Source organism: Bombina bombina, chromosome 3 (assembly GCF_027579735.1).
Source record: "Bombina bombina isolate aBomBom1 chromosome 3, aBomBom1.pri, whole genome shotgun sequence".
NCBI classification, from domain to species: Eukaryota; Metazoa; Chordata; class Amphibia; order Anura; family Bombinatoridae; genus Bombina; species Bombina bombina.
The window spans coordinates 134,293,346-134,311,069 of record NC_069501.1 but is presented as its reverse complement, the minus strand read 5'-3'; the positions used below and the strand labels follow the sequence as shown (position 1 = coordinate 134,311,069).

Here is a 17,724-nt window from a genome sequence, read left to right as displayed (position 1 = left end):
AAAATCAGTGCAATGATATTTAAAAAAATAAGCAAAACTATACATTAAAACAAAACTGTAAAGGCTATATAAATGGATCATCAACAAAACATTTATGCAAAGAAAAATCTAGTGTATAATGTCCCTTTGAAAACATTGTTACTGCTGTCATTCAGTGCTTAAGACACATCCAAGCTCCTTAGTCTATATAGGAATATAACAAATATAACAAAGAATACCAAGAGAAGGATGGAGATGTGATACAAGAGACAAAGCTGAAATTTGTTTAAAACGGCATGATGTATCTGAATCATTGAAATTTAATTTTCACTTCCATGTTTTTTAAATCTAATGCTCGAAGGCTTATGTCTAATCCAGGTGCATACCAGAGAAACAACTGATCTTAAATTGCTATACATGAAGTTATCTCAAATCTATGGATATGAGACAAGATAAATTATGTTGCTTTCCATTGTTTAACAAGATAGATTTTTCAGTGTACTGAAACATTCTACAGAATCTGGAACCTAATGTTAAATTACAGTAAGGGCTGTCATTAAGAAAAAAACTTCCCATTCATGCATATCAGTACAGAATAGTATTGTTTAAAAAGCTATATAAAATATATATCTTGACTTCTTCGTTTTACAATTTGTGTGTATATATATATATATATATATATATATATATATATATATATATATATATATATATATATATATATATAGTCAATTTGCATTAAGCACTCACTGGTCTTCAGTCATTTGTGATACAAAACTTATTTATTGGTGTAAGTTTTGTATCACAGATGACGGAAGACCAGTGAGCGCTTAATGCAAATTTCCTGTGTTGTAACTACTATAGCACCCTGGCGGTTGGTGACAATTGGTGATGAGAGTGCAACAACACTACATTTGGATATATATATATATATATATATATATATATATATATATATATATATATATATATATATGTGTGTGTGTGTGTATATATATATATATATATATATATATATACATACACAGGTGGGGAGGGGGCATGTGCCCTCCCTGGATTTTCCTCTCCAAACAGCAGGAAAAAAAGACAGTTGAATGTCCATTTTTTTCTTTTGATTCCCCTAAATTTTGTTCTGTTTTAGAGAAAGAAGCACATTATTCTAAAATTTGTGTGTGTGTTTATTGCCTGGGCATATTTAACTTTATTACCCCCCTGCCCCCAGAACAGTTTTTGTGGATGTCCACGCACACACACACAGTAATAATTGATAGAGACATCAGCACCATGGCTATAAGGCAGTTGCTTACCTGGGTATGAGCTGATTGCGTTAATATGAGTCGTCTGGATAACCCCCACACGAGTACCTCTGCTGCTCTTCATACACATGCATATACATATAGCAATTCCTGCAATCACTCCCATGATAAAGACAATGCCAAACACAATCCCTGCTATTGCAGTGCCCCTAAAAAATACAGAAAAAAAATCAAATTAGCAAAAAATGATTGCAGATCAATTTGAAAATTCAATGGTATAGCTTTAAAAGAACTGACAGATTAGAAGCATAAAGATGAAAGGGTAACATAAAACAGAATAAGGGTACTAAGGGGCCGATTTATCATGCCCCGTATTGACCTGTTTCTGCGCCAGCCTTCAGGCTCACCGGAAACAGGAGTTAAGAAGCAACGGTCTTAAGACCACTGCTCCTTAATTTGTCCGCCACCTCTGAGGCGGCGGACAGCAATCAGCCCAATCGGATACGATTGGGTTAATTGACACCCCCTGCTAGCAGCCGATTGGCCGCGAATGTGCAAGGGATGGCATTGCTCAAGCATTTCACTAGAAATGCTTGGGCAATGATAAATGCCGACGTTGTATGCTATTGGCATTTATCGATGTGCGGCGGACATGAATCACTACAGCGGATCATGTTCGCCCGCCCATTAGTAAATCGACCCCTAAATGATTAGTTAAAAGAACAAATGTATAAAATCTGCATATGAAAAGAATAGTGTGGGCTTTATAAAATATTTTTTATTAGTTAAATGACTTCCCAACATTACATGTTAAAGTTATTTAAACATCAGTCATTTTCAGTTAGCAACAGCCTATCGGACAGATTGTGAGTGGAGTACTAACAGTTATGCACGCAATAAGGGGTTTATCACTGGTGTTTGCACTTATCATCATATTCCCTGAATATGAAAAGACAGATTATACAAACAGCTGCAGACATCGGTATACATCTAACACTTTGGGGCTTGGTTAGAAAATCAGCACAATGTTATTAAAAAATAAGCAAAACTATACATTGTTACAAAAACACTCCCAGATGGGCTATATAAATGGATCATCTACAAAACATTTATGCAAAGAAAAATCTAGTGTACAATGTCCCTTTAAGGGGAGAGCACTAAAACATTTGGCTCACAGAAAATGTTACTTTTTAAGTGGGCGGAGGAGCGCAAGGTATTTGAATTTCATATCTAAAGTATGGAGCGCAAGGTATTTACATTTCATATCTACAGTATATTAAAAAGTAAGTTATAGCACATTTTCATTACAACTGATAAATTAAACTCCATCTAAAATATCACTAAATTTCCAAATCTATTCTTATAAAGGTGAGAATTTACCATCACTTTTACAAAGGGGTTGACAATTGAATATGAAAATAATGAGACAGACAAAAAACAAAATATTAAAGATGCAGCCACAAATGTTTTGAGAGCAAAATAAGGCATTTAAATATAGCTATATGTAGATAAGAATAGAAAAAAATAAATAAAATAGCAGCAACAAATATAATTTTAGGAACTATGACTCCCTGGCACATGGGATTTGTCAAGCCCTAACACAACAAAACCATAATAAAAAGTTACTAAGATACTTTCTCTTTTCTTCCAGGGCGAACAAAAAGATCAACAGACCATTTATATGTCGATGAGAATGACTATGTAATATAATGAGTAATAGAAAACAAGAGTGTAGCATTTAGGCCTTGCCTTTGGGCTACAGACAGCTTAATATAGTGATAATTATGTCTCGCTGGTATATGGTTTCTTGCTGGTGCCAGCACAAATGTAATTGTGTGTGTGTGCTACAGAACAGAAGGGAGCGTGATATAGTTAAAACCTCTCAGCATTAGATATGCCCTTCTCACAACAGTATGGAAGCAATTCTGCATTATTTCTACATAATTAACTTAGACACAGTGAACAACAAATCTGGATTAGGAGAAAATGTTTACATATTCTAAAATAAAATAATTTCATGGAGCTTGGTAAAAATGTATTAAAGGGAAGGGGAAAACATTTTTTGTTGCTGCATCTAAAATTTGCTAAAACAATGTACAATCAATTTGACGTGTTTTATGCTTGTGGATGTGTGTTTTTGTTTACCAATAAAGTTGAGGGAGATTTTCCTGTTTATTTATATTTTTTGTTGCTCAACTGCCATCTCCATGTTTTTTTGGGAAACCAGCTTTATTTAGTATTCAACCATAAAAGGGTACAAAAGGGAGGGAGACACAGAGCTCAAGAGGTTGAACAGACCAGTTCTTTTTAACAAAGAGAACAAAATAAACACAATATAACCATAAAACTATAACTAAACATAGTAACCATCTAGACTAGTAAAACAAAGGATACATTGTAATTATGATAATGGATAGATATGCTCTCTATTGAACAATATAAATGATGCCATACTCTTTAAAGGAACAGTGTACTATAATTGATTTTTCCTTTAATGTGTTTGCAATTACTTGTTCTACCAAGGGCAGAGCATGAGACATTACTGCCTTAGGGTTTATTTTGCTATATGAAATAGCTTTTTTTTTTAATTATTTTATTGATAAACAGCAGAATAATAATACAAAAGTTGGATACTCACATGTATCCAGTACAGTATAACAATATTTAAATATACATTGTGGGTATCAAGAGAGCATAAGTGACCATTATTTTACTTTTTAATATGGGTTGATAATTTCAAAGAATACCAATTGACAAAGAAGGGAGAGAAACAAACAAACAAACAAAAAAAAAAGGTTTTTCCATACATCTCCCCCCCCCCCTCTCAACCCCCCGTCCATTTCGAGCTGAAGGAATCTCCCACTCAGGGCCCTTCGCCCTTCACTATAACTGAATATTAATGATTTGTTCTATGTTTGCAATAAAGTCATTACCCTGACTTAGGACAAGATCTTTCCATTCCTTTAGATGTGAATTGTCTTTCTTCCTTTCTAGCCTAAAATCATGGGCTGCTATTATTGCCGTATCAATGAGAAGCTTTTTTGCTTCCTTAATCGTAGGTACCCGGGGTTTAGACCAATTGCTAAAAAGAAGCTTTCTGAGATTCAGTATTGCTACTAAAATAAATCTCTTCTTATTCCCCCATAATGGACAAGGAGATAGTAGGATTATAGAGTTTATTGAAAAAGCTATTTTAATACTTGTTATTTGTGAAAGAAAATATGCTATCTTGTGCCAAAACTGATTGACCTTCGGGCAGTCCCACAATAAATGTCCCAAATCTGGATCAATTAAATGGCATTTAGTGCAGACGTTTTTAACCTTACTATTCCACTTGGCTACCCGCCGCGGGGTAAGGTAATCTCTATTAAAGATCCTGAATTGCGTTTCTCTCAAGTAAGTTGAGTTGGAGATGGAAAACGTTGTCCTTAAACTATTAATTAGTCGCTCTGAAAGGTCCGGTAAATTTATTATTCTCTCCCAGTGGGACCTTGCTCGTTCTATATATTTATCTGTTTTTGCAGACCTTAAGATCTTATATATAGAGGATAAAGAAATTTTCTCCCTTTTTAAATAATCCATTAATGGATGATCTTGAAAGATCTGAGGATATAAGTAAGATAATTTACGGATATAATCTTTGGCTTGCAAAAAATAAAACATTTGTTTTTTCTGTACTGTAGGAAAAATATTTTGAAAATCTAAAAAATTATAAAATTTTCTAGACTTAAAATCATAAAAATCTGCAACCACAAGGGTTTTAATAGGTGACCATAAACTGAAAGTGTTAACTGAGTTACCTAATGGGAAATAACAGTTACCTTGAATAGGTAGCCATTTGGAGACTGCAATCGAGTAGCCACAAAACTTCATGGTCTTTCTCCATGCTCCTAAGATGTCTCTGAGTAAAGGGTGGTTGGCAATTGACTTACCCAAGATCTTATTTGATGCATGTAGTATAAAACCGATGGAATGGGGGGCACAGATCTGTTCTTCTAGGTACTTGTCTGATAATTTGAATGACTGGAAGAGCCAGTCTACTGGAAATTTTAATAAGGTTGATAAATTGTACCATTCCAAATTAGGTAGTGCTAACCCTCCTCCCAGATATGATTGGTATAGTGAATCTAGTTATATTCTTGGTTTCCTCCCACTTGGTTAAATAACAGGGGGGAAAGTGGGCATCCCTGTCGCGTGCCTCTTGAAAGTGTGAAGGGTTGGGTTAATTCATTATTGATCATAATCGATGCCTTAGCATCCGAATAGATATTTCTAATAAAGGTGCAGAACTTTTCCCCAAAACCATATCTAGCCATAACTTTGAACATAAATGGCCATTCCACTCTGTCGAAGGCCTTCTCTGCATCCAGAGATAGCAGGAAGGCCTCCGACAGAACAGATCCGCCACTACTATACTGAGAGACAACATGAAGTATTTTCCTCACATTTTTCTCAGATGTTCTTCCGCTCACAAATCCCACCAGATCCTCATGTATGATTTTAGGTGCGATAGGCTTCAGTCTTTCTGCCAAGATTTTCATTAAAATCTTGTAATCAAGATTAAGCAGGGATATCGGTCTATAAGCTGTAAGATCCGACGGGTCTTTATTAGGTTTAGGGATTAATACAATGTTTGCCCTTTTGAAGTCATCCGAAATTTTGATATTTTCTTCGAAGTAACCTTTATATAGGTCTCTTAAAACTGGAGTGATTTTTTTCTAACAGTATTATATAAAACTCTAAGGGTAGGTTGTCTGGGCCTGGTGTCTTACCTCTAGCTAAAGATTTAATAACCCCTATTATCTCTTGATCAAGTATAGGCTTTTCCATGGCTTCCAGATCTGGTCCCGATACCCTTGGTACGTTTGAAGACTCTAGAAATCGATCAATCTCTTCAACTTGAGGTTGTTGTGATGCATAAAGATCTGTAAAGAAGTTACGAAATAATAAAGCGATTTGCTCTTTACCAATATAAATTCCTATAGGGAGTTCCCTCAACTTAATTGCCAATGGCTCCAGAACTAGGTTAAATAACAGGGGGGAAAGTGGGCATCCCTGTCGCGTGCCTCTTGAAAGTGTGAAGGGTTGGGTTAATTCATTATTGATCATAATCGATGCCTTAGCATCCGAATAGATATTTCTAATAAAGGTGCAGAACTTTTCCCCAAAACCATATCTAGCCATAACTTTGAACATAAATGGCCATTCCACTCTGTCGAAGGCCTTCTCTGCATCCAGAGATAGCAGGAAGGCCTCCGACAGAACAGATCCGCCACTACTATACTGAGAGACAACATGAAGTATTTTCCTCACATTTTTCTCAGATGTTCTTCCGCTCACAAATCCCACCTGATCCTCATGTATGATTTTAGGTGCGATAGGCTTCAGTCTTTCTGCCAAGATTTTCATTAAAATCTTGTAATCAAGATTAAGCAGGGATATCGGTCTATAAGCTGTAAGATTCGACGGGTCTTTATTAGGTTTAGGGATTAATACAATGTTTGCCCTTTTGAAGTCATCCGAAATTTTGATATTTTCTTCGAAGTAACCTTTATATAGGTCTCTTAAAACTGGAGTGATTTTTTCTAACAGTATTATATAAAACTCTAAGGGTAGGTTGTCTGGGCCTGGTGTCTTACCTCTAGCTAAAGATTTAATAACCCCTATTATCTCTTGATCAAGTATAGGCTTTTCCATGGCTTCCAGATCTGGTCCCGATACCCTTGGTACGTTTGAAGACTCTAGAAATCGATCAATCTCTTCAACTTGAGGTTGTTGTGATGCATAAAGATCTGTAAAGAAGTTACGAAATAATAAAGCGATTTGCTCCTGATCAGAAAAGATACCATTATCCTTTTTAATCGCCACAATAGATTTTCTTTGAGTTTGTGTCTTGAAAATAGAGGCTAAAAGCTTTCCTGCTTTATTACCATATCTTTTAAATTTAGCTGCTTTGATATGTAGTGTTTCCTGGGCTTGCTCTAATAGAAAATGATCTCTTTGCTTTTTATTGGATAAATAAATTTCTCTGTTTACTAAGGTTGGATTCTTTATATAAATAGCATAGGCCTCTTTAAGTCTGTTTGATAGATCCTGTTGTTTAGCGATTTGTTTTTTTTTTTTTAATCTGGCCATATATGATATTATTTCTGCTTTTAAATATACTTTAGCCGTTTCCCAAAAGATAGGAGTGTTGTTTCTACAATGAGCATTAAAGGAGCAATACTCTTCCCAGGCATTTACCAAGAAAGACCTAAATTTATCTGAATTAACTAAGTGAACTGGAAAGAAAAAAGAATTAAACGTGTATGATTTCTTAATTTGAATTTGTAGTATTACAGGAGCATGATCAGAGAGAGTAATTTCCAGAATCTCACATTTGGAGACTCTAGGAGCCATAGCCTCTGATATTAAATATAAATCTAATCTAGACATGGTACTATGGGACTTAGAGTGGCATGTAAACTCCAGAAGATTGGGATTAATATTCCTCCAGATGTCTATAAGATTGAGTGGTTGAGAAAGTAAGCTAAAGATTTTTTCTTCATACTTAAGTTGAGACTTTGTATAGTTCTTTGTTTTTTTACTTAAGCCCAGTCTGATTCTATCAATATTTGAATTCGGGGTTATATTGAAATCCCCTGTTATAATTATCTTATCTTTTGCGAATTTCAAGATATTCTTGAGTAGCCGAGTCCAGAATACTACATCTGGGCTATTAGGACCGTACAAATTAACTATTAGATAGCTCTGGTTTTGAATCTTTATTCTAACCATTGTATATCTTGCCTCTCTATCTTTCACTACCTTAATAACCTCATGACCAAGATTTTTGTGGATCAAAATTATAACCCCCCTAGCTGCTTTCCCATATGAGGAGAAGAAGGTTTGTGAGAACCCACGTACCTTAAATTTGTTATGTTCAGCCTCGGAGAGGTGAGTCTCCTGTAGGCAAATTATGTCAAGAGCCTTTTTACTTAAGAAGTTTACCACCGCTTTCCTTTTAATGGGGGAGTGGATCCCTCCCATGTTCCATGAAATCAACTTTATCTTCTAACTATTTTTTGGAGCAAGATTCAAAAATGGACTTTACCCCTAAATATAGAAATAGTGAATAACTCAGACGGGGACACCGGAGGGGTGGGGAAGGGATACGAGGAGGGAGAGAAAAAAAAAATATATATACTTTTTAATTATCCGAGTATCAATAAGATTCAATAGGGACCAAATATATACAATTATTAAAGAGTCACCTTTACCTATTAAAAATAAACACCAAAATAGTGATATGAAACAAACAAAAACAAAAGAAAAAAAATAGTGTTTAAACCTTAAGCCATTTCTATCATAAAACGTACATCTTTTAAATTCGGAGAAATGGAGCAATGTGCCTATGCTTTCATCAATTAAACCTGTGATATATATTTTAATTTCTAAGTTATAAATCTCTTTGTGCGTGTAAAAATCAGTTATAGATATAAACATAATATGAAAAGATAGTGTTTCACACTTAACCCATTCCTATCAAATAAAAAAAATTGAATCAATTTCACAAATGTGTAAGAGTTTACCCTTCTAACTAAAAAATACATATTCCTAACTATAATAGACAGAACAATCAAGTGACAAATACATAAAAATATTATAAAGAAAAAATAATATTCAATTTTTAATCTATTCTTATCAATGCGGAACCTAATTGAATCAGATTAAAAAAACTGGAATAGTATATACATATTGTTCTCCATTGAAATTATACTACAATCTTCAATTTCTAACGTATGTAGATCTTGAGGGAGAAAAAAAAAAAAAAAAATCTTTCACATCCTTCTCCTCTCTTTCCTCTCCTCCCCCGCCCGTAAAAAAAAAGGGGGCGGGGGGAGGGAGGGGGAGGACCAGAAGAGGAGAGAAAAAAAAAACAACAAAAAAAACACATGTCAACGGATCAAGGACTCTCATTAATATAAACTTATTCTTTTGATTCATTATCTAAGAATCGTTGTGCATCTTCAGGGGTTTCAAACACAAAAAAATTTGGCCCCGACTTAATTATAAGTTTAGCCGGGTAAAGTAAAGAAAAAAATCTCTTTTCTTGCACTAACTGGGAGCAGATTGAGGCAAATTTTCTCCTTTTAAATGATGTCTCTGCTGAAAAGTCCTGGAATATTAGGATTCTGGCTCCATTAAACTGTAGGGGTTGTTGTTTCCTGAACGCTTGAATGAGTTCATTCTTTCCTTGGTAATTGAGGAACTTAGCAATTACTGGGCGCAGTTTCTTCATACCTTGATCCATACCCTCTTGCTCTCTGCCCAATCTATGGACTCTTTCCACAGTGAACAGTGCTTTCTGTTGTTGAATAGCCATAAGATTTGGAAGAGTTTCCTCTACGAACTTCTTTAGTTCCTGAGATTTCACTGTTTCAGGCAAACCAATTATTCGCAGGTTATTGCGCCTCGCTCTATTCTCAATTTCTTCCATTTTGTTAGTGAGTATTTTATTCTGCAAGAGTACAGCTTCCAATTTTACACTCATTGTATTCTGGGTGTCCTCTGAGTCTGATATCCTTTGCTCTAGATGATTCATTCTATCATTTTGAGCTCTTATCTCCCCCATGATAGTATCCAGCCGTATATTTAGTTCTTCAATTTTGGGTATAATCAATGCAGATACCTGCATAGCAATTGTTGCGGCATCCAGGACTTCTGGTATTTTCTCTTCCACAGAGGATTTATTAGGGGAGATTATAGATTTATTGATTTTCTTATCTGCAGTTTTTAACTTGGGTGACATTTTTTGATGTAGGAGGTATTTATCCATTAAATAGGACTGAGAAAATTAAGAGGGTCTCCAGCCACCGTTATACACTTTGGACCACAGACTTTTACTTCTTTAACTTAGGCAAATTAAAGCACCTGCATTTAGGTGTCCTGTTATTCTATCATTTATTTTGTAGCGCTTTAAAGTTTGCATATACAGCCCGTGCAAGATATAGTAAGGAAACAGTTAGCCTTATAAATCCATTTTCCCCCTCCTCCTCCTTCTTAGTAAAATAAAATATAATCTTGTGTGAGAGAAGGATTTTATATGAAGCAGGTTTTCAAATAGTACTTATGTGTTTCAACAGTTATGAAGACCAGTATGACGTTAATACCCAATACTGGGGTCAGTTACCTCACTTCTTGTGTCCATCTCCTATGTAGACCTGCCATCCGGGGGTGAAAACCTCTTTGTGAGGTTAAACTGCAGTCCAGGTTCCACCTTCCGCTCCAGCTCCTGGTCCCTGCACTTTAGGTCGGGGCTCCTACTCCCAGCACTCCCCTAGACCTTTCACGTGTTTGGTGATTGCAGCTTTTCAAAGATGTACCACCTCCAATTTCTGCCTGGCGTTCTCGGGGGCACTTTTTGCTGGACCGGGCTAGAATTCCCGGTGTCCAGCCATCAGTGTACTTTCCTAGTTCAGGACTGGAGACACGGCCTGATATCCGCCGCTATTTCGTCTCCTTGCTTCTTTAGGCACCTCGCCGGCATTCTTCCTCCGTGCGGCTCTGTGATTCACTTCGCCGCGCTGCGTGCTGCAGTCACCTCACACGTCGTTCCCCCCAGCAGTGTCAAAACAAAAAATTCTTAATTGAAGAATCTAAACTCTATATGAAATAGCTATGTTTGTTTTTTGAAACCTCAACCCATTACAATGGGTTGAGATTATAGGGAAGTCAGATCTTCTAATTGTATCTCTTCTTATACACACTAATGCTTCCTTATCTTATATCTGCCGTATACCAAAGTCCAAATACTTAGGAGAGATCTATTGAAAATTAACATTTTATTACTTATCTCTCATAACCCCCCATTGGGAGTGTAATTTCTTCGGCTGGCTATACATACACCGCGCTTCTATAGCCAATACTTGAGTATAGGAACTTTTAGTATAGGTAGGAAGACCAGAGGCAAAATCATCTACTGTAAACAATTTTCATACACTCCAGCCTTTAAAATGGATCCTTGGGAACCAATTAAAGGGGGGAGGAAATAGGGTACACTCTCCCTTTAAATCTTTTAAAATGGAAAAAGGAAAATTCTCCAGTTGCCAGATAGGATCAGCAACAAAGGAGATAATACACCCCCACCTGAGCCCTTTCCATATCCAAGAGGAAAAAAGGGAAAAAAGGGAGAATGTTTGTTTGTTACTTCTCTATGTAGTATCATGATCCTGCAACATATATGGCTGTGATTAACCCTCACCTGCAGGCAAAACACATGTCAAAGTGATAGACCCCACTTCTGCCAGAGTTGTGAGGATTAATAATAATTAAAAAAAAAAACAGACTTCTCAAAATTTACCACCAACCAGAATTCATAGTCAGTCTGTGTATTAGATACACCCTTAGACCTGTAAGCTATACATACTTGTGTATGAGCTATACATAAGAAAGCTTTACATTTTTATAAGCAGAAGATTGTTTTCAGCTTTAAAGAGACAGGAAACCACAACATTTTATTTCATTATTTGTATAGAACATACAATTTTAAACAACTTTCCAATTTACTTCTATCATCAAATTGGCTTCATTATCGTGTTATCCTTTGCAGAAGAAACTGCAATGCACTACTGCCAGCTTGCTGAAAACATCTAGTCAGCCAATCGCAAGAGACAAATGTGTGCAGGCACCAATCAGCTCCCACTAGTGTAGGATATGAGCATATTCTTTTTAAACAAGGGAAACAAGAGAACAAAGCACTTTTGAAAATAGAAGTGAATCTAAAAGTGTCTTAAGATTACATGTGCTATCTGAATCAAACAAGTTTATTTTTTACTTTCATATCCCTTTAATGTTACTTTTGTCTTTCATTTTAAAATACCAGTAATTTAATGAGACTTACAAATTCCAATAATATCCATATTGCATATAACAGAGTGCATTTTATACATAGAAGTTTTATGTAGTTTTATTTTATTATTTTAGAACTTTTTGAACCACTTATTTGTAATTCAGTTGAATTATTGGAGTCTAGCATTCAGGATAAAAGGTGCTAAAATGTTATTCACAGTAATAGCCCTGTCTCCATTTCATCAAGTCATTAAAAGCAACAATATAATGTGCTCTATACAAAGATTTTACCAATGTTCTTAACTATACTTAATTGTTTCACTCTGACCTCGTGTAGCACAGCCTCTGCTCACATATAGCATCACCAAATAGAAGTTTTCAAAAATTCTTATGAAGTGGTGAAATTGAGTGATTGTATGGTTTATCACTCTTTAGCTGTCTGGAAGAACTGTGAAGCATTATCCAAAAAATAGCTTTATGTGTCTGGGATACAGCTAAAAAAAAATTAAAGCTAAAAATGTAAAGTCGTGCTAATAAATACACACACCATGTTTAAACCATTTAGTTGCAAGGAAAGCACAGATCACTGATTTAACCCTTCTACTTCCTGTAACACATACATGAATCAATGATTTAAGCTCATTATTGTCTTTGGTATATGTGTAGCAGTGATTTAATTTACACAAATACATGGAAATATTTTAACCCTCTGATTGCCAGAAACACACAAGGGCAGTCATGTTAATCACTACTAAATAATACATTGGCAGTAAAGATTTAACCCCATGATAGCCCCTTCACCTGCTCCTGGTTCACTCTTGCTTTGACAGTGATGTGTATTTATAGCTAAATGGCAGAGGAAAGCTTCTGAGTATGGCTGGACCCTGAAAAGAAGAAGTAAGACACAAATGACATACGTCCAGGTTAGTAAACCCTGAATCTCAAATAGAGGCAGTTATGACCTCTGCTCCTTTCCCCAATGGCCATGTCAGAGTTTAATAATGCTGTAATTATCATCTCTAGCCAGCTACTGATTTATAATATGATCGAACAAAGTACAGAGTTTTACCCATCATTTTCAGTTTTCACCTGTAAATATTGTAGATTCTTGCATGTTACACTTAAGAGGACAAAAAATAAATAACATATCCTTTTAGCAATACTAATAAATATTTTTCTGTTTTTGTATGCATATGTAAAGAAAATTAAATTAAATATACAGCTATGTCTATATCAGTTCAAATCGCTAGACAATACTAACCAGAAATTAAATTAATCCCCACATTCGGGAAGATAGACAGTCCTCTTCCTTATCTATATAAAGATAGTAGGAACTTCATAGCTAGTTTAATAAAACAAAATATAGAAAGTATTGTATATTTAATTTACTTTACATTATCTTGGCGCTCCCTAGCAAATACTCGCCAATAATGAATGACTAATCAATGCAGTGCCAAATTAATGGTAAGAACAATAAATATTGCAAGATAAACTTTACTATATGTGGATATTTTCTACTCAAATGTGGCTTCTGCTGCTTGAATCCAACCTTGTACTTAGTAAGATGTCTTCCAGGCTGCTGCTGATTTCCATAACTGAGATGGAGTAGTATCCAACTAAGCTGAACAGGAACCTTTTTTTATTAGAGGTTTTGTTAACACATTGAACAATCTAGCTCAGGCACATCCCCCTTCTAATGCTCTTGAGTATAACAAAATGTTTGTTTGAAAGACTATGAACTGTTTTTCTCTTTAGGTAGCTATGTCAGCATCTCACTAGATCCAAATTATACAAAGTTTTTCCTTCATAAATTGCTGATTATTATTGAAAATTGTATACACAAAATCCAGAGAGGAATCGAAGTCTAAGACATCCTCAGGTTAAAACTCAAGAACAGTATGAAGGACCACCTTGTCTTTGTGGAGTGCCTAAGATGGTTCATGCACTAATAGTGCTTGCAACACACTTAAACCTCAATCAGTTGATCAAGGATTAAAGAACAGCTAGAACAAGAAGAAAGTCCTATTGCGGAGAGAAATGTCTAATCCCTGGAAGGATATAAGCCAAGTCTTGAAAGAAGTAGATGACTTGAGGAAGTAGAACCCATCTAGTTCAAGAAATTATTGAAACCTTTAGTATATATGAGCTAAATCCTTGAAAAACATCATCTAAAAAAACTGGAAGAAGGTTTGTACATTGTTCATAATAATATTAATTGGTAATAATAATAATATACAATACAGTTTGAAGATATCCTTGCTTTGAGCATGATTTGAATTATATCATTTGAGACTATCAAAGACGCGACCACTCAGCAGTGATCCCTCTAACTGCAATTTCTAATGTTCAGGATGCAGAAAACTCCTGTAAATATAGAAATATAGGCCTAGATTTAGAGTTTGGCGGTAGCCGTGAAAACCAGCGTTAGAGGCTCCTAACGCTGGTTTTAGGCTACCGCCGGTATTTGGAGTCAGTCAGGAAAGGGTCTAACGCTCACTTTTCAGCCGCGACTTTTCCATACCGCAGATCTCCTTACGTCAATTGCGTATCCTATCTTTTCAATGGGATCTTTCTAACTCCGGTATTTAGAGTTGTGGCTGAAGTGAGCGTTAGAATTCTAAAGACAAAACTCCAGCCGCAGAAAAAAGTCAGTAGTTAAGAGCTTTCTGGGCTAACGCCGGTTTATAAAGCTCTTAACTACTGTGCTATAAAGTACACTAACACCCATAAACTACCTATGTACCCCTAAACCGAGGTACCCCCACATTGCCGCCACTCGATTAAATTTTTTTAACCCCTAATCTGCCGACCGCCACCTACGTTATACTTATGTACCCCTAATCTGCTGCCCCTAACACCGCCGACCCCTATATTATATTTATTACCCCCTAACCTGCCCCCCACAACGTCGCCGCCAGCTACCTACAATAATTAACCCCTAATCTGCCAAGCGGACCGCACCGCTATTATAATAAAGTTATTAACCCCTAATCCGCCTCACTAACCCTATAATAAATAGTATTAACCCCTAATCTGCCCTCCCTAACATCACCGACACCTAACTTCAAACATTAACCCCTAATCTGCCGACTGGAGCTCACCGCTATTCTAATAAATGTATTAACCCCTAAAGCTAAGTCTAACCCTAACACTAACACCCCCCTAAGTTAAATATAATTTAAATCTAACAAAATTAATTAACTCTTATTAAATAAATTATTCCTATTTAAAGCTAAATACTTACCTGTAAAATAAACCCTAATATAGCTACAATATAAATTATAATTATATTATAGCTATTTTAGCATTTATATTTATTTTACAGGTAACTTTGTATTTATTTTAACCAGGTACAATAGCTATTAAATAGTTAAGAACTATTTAATAGCTAAAATAGTTAAAATAATTACCAAATTACCTGTAAAATAAATCCTAACCTAAGTTACAATTAAACCTAACACTAGACTAGCAATAAATTAATTAAATACAATACCTACAATTATCTACAATTAAACCTAACACTACACTATCAATAAATGAATTAAATACAATATCTACAAATAAATACAATTAAATAAACTAACTAAAGTACAAAAAATAAAAAAGAACTAAGTTACAAAAAATAAAAAAAATATTTACAAACATTAGAAAAATAAAAAAATGCCCTACCCTATTCTAAATTACAAAAGTTCAAAGCTCTTTTACCTTACCAGCCCTGAACAGGGCCCTTTGCGGGGCATGCCCCAAGAAATTCAGCTCTTTTGCCTGTAAAAAAACACATACAATCCCCCCCCAACATTACAACCCACCATCCACATACCACTAATCTAACCCAAACCCCCCTTTAAATAAACCTAACACTAAGCCCCTGAAGATCTTCCTACCTTATCTTCACCTCACCGGGTATCACCGATGTGTCCTGGCTCCAAAATCTTCATCCAAGCCCAAGCGGGGGCTAGAAATCCATCATCCGACGGCTGAAGAAGTCCAGAAGAGGGTCCAAAGTCTTCATCCTATCCGGGAAGAAGAGTAGATCCGGACCAGCAACCATCTTCTTCCAAGCGGCATCTTCTATCTTCATCCGATGAGGACCGGCTCCATCGTGAAGACCTCCAGCGCAGACCCATCTTCTCGCGACGACGTCCAACTGAAGAATGACGGTTCCTTTAAGGGACGTCATCCAAGATGGCGTCCCACGAATTCCGATTGGCCAATCAGAATTTTCCTACTTTAATTCCGATTGGCTGATAGAATCCTATCAGCCAATCGGAATTCGAGGGACGCCATCTTGGATGACGTCCCTTAAAGGAGCCTTCATTCGTCGGTAGTCCTTCGGGCCAGCAAGATGTTCCGTGTCGGAGGTCTGAAAGATGGATCCAGAAGAAAGAAGATTGAAGATGCCGTTGATAGAAGACTTCAGCCAGATCATGGACCTCTTCAGCTCCCGCTTAGATGATGACTTCAGCCGGATCATGGACCTCTTCAGCTCCCGCTTGGATGATGACTTCAGCCGGATCATGGACCTCTTCAGCCCCCCGCTTGGGCTTGGATCAGGACATCGGAGGAGCTCTTCTGGATCGATCGGTGAACCTGGTATGGTGAAGATAAGGTAGGAAGATCTTCAGGGGCTTAGTGTTAGGTTTATTTAAGGGGGGGTTGGGTTAGATTAGGGGTATGTGGGTGGTGGGTTGTAATATTGGGGGGGGGTATTGTATGTGTTTTTTATACAGGCAAAAGAGCTGAATTCTTTGGGGCATGCCCCGCAAAGGGCCCTGTTCAGGGCTGGTAAGGTAAAAGAGCTTTGAACTTTAGTAATTTAGAATAGGGTAGGGCATTTTTTTATTTTGGGGGGCTTTGTTATTTTATTAGGGGGCTTAGAGTAGGTGTAATTAGTTTAAAATTGTTGTAATATTTTTCTGATGTTTGTTTATTTCATTGTATTTATTTGTAGATATTGTATTTAATTAATTAATTTATTAATAGTGTAGTGTTAGGTTTAATTGTAGGTAATTGTAGGTATTTTATTTAATTAATTTATTGATAGTGTAGTGTTAGGTTTAATTGTAACTTAGGTTAGGATTTATTTTACAGGTAATTTTGTAATTATTTTAACTATTTTAGCTATTGTACCTGGTTAAAATAAATACAAAGTTACCTGTAAAATAAATATAAATCCTAAAATAGCTATAATATAAATATAATTTATATTGTAGCTATATTAGGATTTATTTTACAGGTAAGTATTTAGCTTTAAATAGGAATAATTTATTTAATAAGAGTTACTTAATTTCGTTAGATTTAAATTATATTTAACTTAGGGGGGTGTTAGTGTTAGGGTTAGACTTAGCTTTAGGGGTTAATACATTTATTAGAATAGCGGTGAGCTCCAGTCGGCAGATTAGGGGTTAATGTTTGAAGTTAGGTGTCGGTGATGTTAGGGAGGGCAGATTAGGGGTTAATACTATTTATTATAGGGTTAGTGAGGCGGATTAGGGGTTAATAACTTTATTATAATAGCGGTGCGGTTCGCTCGGCAGATTAGGGGTTAATAAGTGTAGGCAGGTGAAGGCGACGTTGTGGGGGGCAGATTAGGGGTTAATAAATACAATATAGGGGTCGGCGGTGTTAGGGGCAGCAGATTAGGGGTACATAGGGATAA

General features: G+C 36.0%; 1 protein-coding gene across 1 annotated transcript in view; it reads right to left on the bottom strand.

The window, feature by feature from the left end:
* Nucleotides 1–17,724, bottom strand: part of CYYR1 (cysteine and tyrosine rich 1) — a 251,918-nt gene that overhangs the window by 13,250 nt on the left and 220,944 nt on the right. Inside the window, exon 3 of the mRNA XM_053705996.1 lies at nucleotides 1,287–1,444. Within this exon, the coding sequence (XP_053561971.1) occupies nucleotides 1,287–1,444 (158 nt within the window). The remainder of the gene's footprint in view (nucleotides 1–1,286; nucleotides 1,445–17,724) is intronic.